Source organism: Sceloporus occidentalis, unplaced genomic scaffold, assembly GCF_023333645.1.
Source record: "Sceloporus occidentalis isolate IW3139 unplaced genomic scaffold, rSceOcc1.0.p SCAF_6, whole genome shotgun sequence".
NCBI classification, from domain to species: domain Eukaryota; kingdom Metazoa; phylum Chordata; class Lepidosauria; order Squamata; family Phrynosomatidae; genus Sceloporus; species Sceloporus occidentalis.
Genome location: NW_028316986.1, coordinates 9,415,828 through 9,421,827, shown reverse-complemented (window position 1 = coordinate 9,421,827; position 6,000 = coordinate 9,415,828). Strand labels below are relative to the sequence as shown.

Genomic DNA, 6,000 nt, shown 5'->3' with positions numbered 1-6,000 from the left:
CACTAAGCATCTACCCTCATTTTCTGTAACAACGGCACATGAATGTTGCAATAAAAAAAAAAAAAATCAGTGTGTCCAAAGGACTGTAGGCAACATGGATGCCAACTGCCCCAGAAAAAAAACAAGACAAAGTTGGAGTTTGATGTACAGAAGAGAAAATGCTGGACAAATGTTAAGTGAACATTAGTATTATTTTGTTTGCTTGTTTTTCATTATACTATCAACTGCCTGAGAAGAGCCACAAAAAATCAGTTAAAAACATGACAATGCTGGACAAGCCATACATGTGTGAAAACTTAGGTTTAAAGAATAGATTTGCTGAGTAACTACTGCAACCTACGTTGCTTGCAGAAGTCTCACAGCCACTGTGGAAACATCTGCCAGATGCAGATCCTGCATGTCCTCGCAGCATTTTCTCTCTCTCCTACTCTACTTTTTATATACTCGAATTTTAAGTTGAGAGCATTCCAATAAAAGAATAAAGCCAAGAAAAGGAAAATAAATGTAAACCAAGTTTATTTTGCTTTTTAAGTAGTGTTCTTAAAGCACTACAGCATGGTAAACAATGTAAATTAGTAGAAGTCATCTCAAAAGCCAGAGTTCTTCTTTAATGAGCTTGTTAAAAAGATGCAGCCTATTCTAACAGGATAAATATTTTAACCATTTCACTTCGAGTTAATGAAGGCTCACAAATGAGCAACACTCCTCATTGAGGAAAACAAAAAGCTGTTGTCGACAAAGCGACAGCACACACACAAAAACAAAAGAACTGTGTAAAAATAACTAACTGTACTGTGTTCCCATACTCTTTTTTTTCCAAGTTGCTTTACAATGGGATGATATGCACATGATCTTGCTGCAGACTTGCCATATGACTTGCAAATATCGGTTGCCTAGTCTAGCCATTAGCCCAAAAGCTGCTCATATTTGATGACGCAGCACTTGTCCTCCTATCCCTAACAATTATCTGATGGATTTATGTATTACTCTTTTTCTTCTAGACTGCAGAGCAGCCTAGAGAGAAAGTGATCCCTAATTTTATAAAAATCTCTGTTCTAACTGGGAAAATGTATAATTCTGCAATAGATTTTACAAGTTATATGTTTTGCCTCTTTTATCCTTAGCCACAAAATGGGCATGAAGTGTTCTGTTTTTAAAATGCCTTAATTTTCAACTTCATGCAAATCTAAATAAAGATGACCGAAACAAAAAGCTTAAACAATGGAAGGATATTTCACAGAAAATTTCTTATACAAAAACACATAAGAAAAAAGGGCCACTAGGTGACATCTTAAATTTACAAATTGGCATCATTTTGGTCAAGAAATATCCAAGTCCTGTTTTCTTCCACAACAAAGCAGCTGTACAGAAAGAAAACAGCAAAACTGGTTATTTTTTAATCACACATTTCCTCAGGAATTTCATGTGGATTAAGGATGCCAGGGACAGACATCTGAAGTTTGTGTTTCTCCTCCTGGGCCTGTCGAAGAGCTGTCTCTCTTTCTTCCAGGAATAAGTCAGATGTGTCTTCACCTGCAAATTCCTACAAAAATAAATTTAGAAAAGACATTACATTCTAAAACATACAGTAAAGTGCTCCAGAGGTTAGAGATCCCTTTAACTCAACCAGTTCTGAATAGTTTTTTGTTACCTTCTTTCCTAAAGCTTATACTTTGTCTTTCCTAACTTTGTTTTCTTTCACAGATTCTGTCTTAAACAACAAACATTTCCTTCCTGTTTCTGTTTCCTTGTTGTGTGTCTTCAAATTGTTTCCAACACTAAGCCAAACATATAACAGGGTTTGTCTGGGGCTGTGAGGGTGTGACTCACCCAAGGTCACCCAGTGGGTTTTCATGATCAAACAGGGAATCAAATCCCACTCTCTAGAGTCTTGGTCCTACACTCAAACAACGCTGGCTCTGTTTCCTTACTCTCGCTAACTGGTAGGGAAGGCATTATGTGAGCCATAACTTCAATCCTCAGGTCCTTCGAAATCAAAGATTGAAAGTTCATATATTGATGGCTGTCTTCTCTACTGTCATCTTTTTTATTGTGTCAAAGCTTAGAGTAGGCTTTCAAACTTGATTTTCTGGTTGAAATGCAGTAATGCTAAAATTATTTGTATGGGTACTATATTCAGCTGAAGAATCAATCCATATTTTCAGGAAAAGGATACAAGTACAGTTTCCACAGGACTATCCCATGCCAAGTGTATTTGAACAAATAGTGCATGTGCTCCTCCCACATATCATATAGGAAGTCTCCCTATATGATGGAATCAGGAACTAAAACTAGCTCAAAAAGTTTAGAAATTGGTTGTAATATCAAATATGGCAACAACAGTAATGAGTGAACAATTTTGTTTTTCAAAATTACACACCTATCTACTGAAAAGTGCAATACTAGTCAATGGCACAATTAGAGACTATTCTCTAGATCTTTTAACAGAGAACTATGGCTGAACTCCTTGTCACTGTCTGTGTAGTACACAACAACACCAGTGTGTCTACATTGGAATCACCAGATCACACCCTTGCATAACCAGTTGCAGGGCAGTCAATCCAGCTGTGCATCCACTGGGTAAGGACTGCAGCTATGGAATGTCCTAGGTAGTACAACTGCTTGCATATGGGTTTATGTCTGCATGACAAGGCTTCTGCAATTCTTAATAGGACATCCCATTACACAACCTCTGAGAAAATGCAGCCACTACAGAAATAACATTTATGCCAGAAAAAAGCCACAAGAGTATCCCAATCTATGCTAGCCCAATAAGTATTTAAAGAGAAAATTCCAGACATACCTTTATCTGCACCAGGAAGTCCCTAAGGTGTTCCTTGAAAGCAGGAATATCCTGATTTAAACTGAAGAGTCCTGTTACAAACAGTTTAACCTGTGCACTAAGATGGGAGGGGGGGAAAAACACACAAAAAAGAGCCTGTTAGTACCAACATAAATTGCACAAAAACAATCTCCTTAAAGTTTAGGAATCAACCACACTTACTCTTGCAGATGAGGAAATGCGGATTTAAGGAGATTAGCAACATACTCCTGAATAAACATTTGGTTGTTCACTGGATTTCCAGGGTTTAGAGGAGTACTTATTTTTCCTTCTTCTACTAAGTTGAACATGTATGCAAGAATTGATGCATGCATCGTCAAACCTGGTTAGCGTGAACAAAAGAGAATAATATATTTAGACTGGGAACAGGCATTTCTAACTTGCTGGCGCAAATGCCCTCCAGTTCCCCCCCTCACTCTACAACTCCTACCAGCAGTGTGAGACGTGTCCGTTACAACAGAGAAAATATGTTGAAGAATGTCACAGAAGTAAGTCTGATAAAAACTCTGGACAGCAGCTTCTTCTTGTGCAACATTTTGTAAAAGTGTATAAAGGATCTGAAGGCCTGGAAAAAAAGTACAAAGAGAAGCTATTCAAAAACCTTACTTAGTGCGAGGAGAACTACACATAGAAAATGCACACAAAAGTCAGATACCTGATATTGAACTCTACTGTTTTATTTTCAAGGAAGCCAAGTTAAGAGATGTGATTACTGGAGTATAAGCTCCCAAGGGTAACCAGGCAAATCAACCCTTCCTACCTCAGTCATCTGACAAAATAATTCCCCATAATTGTTAAGGCAGGCATACAAATAAAATTTAAAATAAATTTAGGTAGACAGAGGTTGAGCGCCCCTCATCTAAAATGCTTGGGACCAGAAATGTTTTGGATTTTGGAATGCCTCTATTTGCCTATACATACATTATGAGATACTTTGGAGGTGGGACCCAAGTCTCAAGACAACATTCATTTATGCTTCATATAAACCTCATACACATAGCCTGAAGGTAATTTTATACAATATTTTAAATCATTTTGCATATGAAACAAAGTTTGTGTACACTGAACTATCAGAAAGCAAAGGTGTAATTATCTTAGCCATCCATGAAAAAAGTGTTGGTTTTTGGAGTATTTCAGATTTCAGAAACTCAACTTGTATACAGAAAATAGCCTCTGCTCTGCTACAGACATGACCTCATGTGTCAATCTGTTTTGGCCACAGGGGGATACTTATGTCAAACTATGTTATATATTAAAACATGAAGCATTAGGAAATTAGGATGAAGTGTATTCACCTGTATCTGCAACATTTCTCATTGTGTGCTTGAAAGCCCAAATGATAGAATCCAGTACTAATTTGAACTGTGCAGGTGGAATGGCCAGGAATGCTGGGAAGCAATGAGAGTTTACAGCTTGTAGTAGTAAGAAAAAGTTTGTTCTGTGTTCAGGGTACTCTTCAAAGTCCTAATAGCAAGGAAGTTAGAAAAAAAATCAACTAATTTTTATGTATGAATGACAGAAAGAGAGCATAGTAAGTTTTTTAAAAATCCAAGAGAAGAATCAAAGCTGCAGTGCCACAGTTGTACCGCAATAGCCATATACTTCTGTTTAAGAGTTTTCAGCCCTTTTTAAAAATAGCATCAACCAAATGCAAATCATAATTTGGTATACAACATACAATACACTAACACTCTACAATCCTGGACAGCTGAAGGGCAAAGGAAAGGACATAAAAGCTCCTGTAGGATCGAGGAGCGGATAGGATGTCCGGGAAAGATTTAAGGACTGGAGTCAAAGACAGAATGATGAGAAGTGCAAATGTTAGAGTAGACAGCAAGCCACACTGTCAAAGAAAATGGCAAAGAGAAAGATTGAGGGAGGAAAAAAAAGGACTTGGGTTGTATTTTGCTTCTGGAGAATGTGACAGTGGATATCAGATACTACCAGGTTATATTACCTTATTGATCATATTCAATGTGCATTCAAAGACAGCATCAAATATCTGAGGTATTTCAGCAGTAATATGTCCCCCCAACTTGTTTACTATAATGGCCATTGTACTAAGTACTTCAGGCTCCCTGGCAGCTGGAACATTCCTCTGGTAATCAATAAGAACTGCATCCAGCAAAGGGGGAACAAAATTTTCAGCTACCTGGAAAAAGAAACACAGCCACGTTTTAATAAAAGATATGCTAAAAAACTAGGTTTGTTAATTCATTGAGGCTGTTGCACTACAAGAGTTCACTTACCATCTGTGGATCATTGGATCTGCTGACCCAGCCAGAAATTAGTTTTAATGTTTCCCTTTTTACTGTTCTCATACTTCTAATCAGAGGTTGTTTTGTAACCATTTCACCTGGAAAAGTTTGATGTCAGTTATAATCTAGGAATGCAAACTTTGTAAAATGGCATTTAAAATATTTGAATGCTCTAAGTGTCCACAGTGGTTATGAAAAAACAATTTCTATCTCCAAAATCTAATCTTAAGGAAGTCACAATGACTTTGTTACAGTAGGCCATCAGGCTGATCTCCCTGGGCATAGATTTCCAGGTGAAGCCACAGAGTGCCCCTTTCTTGGTCCCAACCAAATATGCTGGTAGCAAAAGAGCTTCCTTTAATAATCTTTGTAATAGGAAACCGTAACAAATGAACAAATGTATTCCTATTGATAATTCTGGAGAAACTGAATTTAATTATACAGATTATTAAAGAATTTAAGTGCAGTATCTGTTTTGAGAATTATAAAACACCTTTCAACTTTAATCCCGTAACTGCAGGGAAGGACTGGGTTTCAGAAATATGCATCTCCTCTCCTACACAAATTCCTCCCCCAACCTGTGAAGGCTTTTGTCAGCACTGACCTTAACCATAGTTAACCCACCCTTAAACCCAGGTCATCAGTCTTCTCTTCAAATCATGATTAATGACAGTTAGTGTCAACCACAATTATCAATCAAGACAGTAGTTCTTACCATTGGCTTGAATGGCTGCAGAAATATTTTCACTTAGGCACTTGTAGACGTTCAGCATATCCAAATAGATTCTTCCAAGCTGAATTACAAATGGATGCCCAACAGCTTTACATGCTCTCACATTTGTTTTTAGGATGCTTCCCAATTGCTTAACTGTTTCAGAGTCCTTTAGAATATCAACGTTC

General features: G+C 37.4%; 1 protein-coding gene across 2 annotated transcripts in view; it reads right to left on the bottom strand.

The window, feature by feature from the left end:
- Positions 1–499: 499 nt before the first annotated feature.
- The window catches only part of XPO1 (exportin 1), a 50,720-nt gene continuing 45,219 nt past the window's right edge, over positions 500–6,000 (bottom strand). For both annotated transcript variants that reach the window (XM_089528820.1, XM_089528819.1), the window contains exons 18-25: positions 5,816–5,999; positions 5,092–5,198; positions 4,800–4,994; positions 4,138–4,306; positions 3,273–3,407; positions 3,005–3,164; positions 2,804–2,900; positions 500–1,543 (exon numbers count right to left, since the gene is read on the bottom strand). In XM_089528820.1, coding sequence (XP_089384946.1) covers positions 1,397–1,543; positions 2,804–2,900; positions 3,005–3,164; positions 3,273–3,407; positions 4,138–4,306; positions 4,800–4,994; positions 5,092–5,198; positions 5,816–5,999 — 1,194 coding nt within the window. In that variant the 3' untranslated portion in view covers positions 500–1,396. The remainder of the gene's footprint in view (positions 1,544–2,803; positions 2,901–3,004; positions 3,165–3,272; positions 3,408–4,137; positions 4,307–4,799; positions 4,995–5,091; positions 5,199–5,815; position 6,000) is intronic.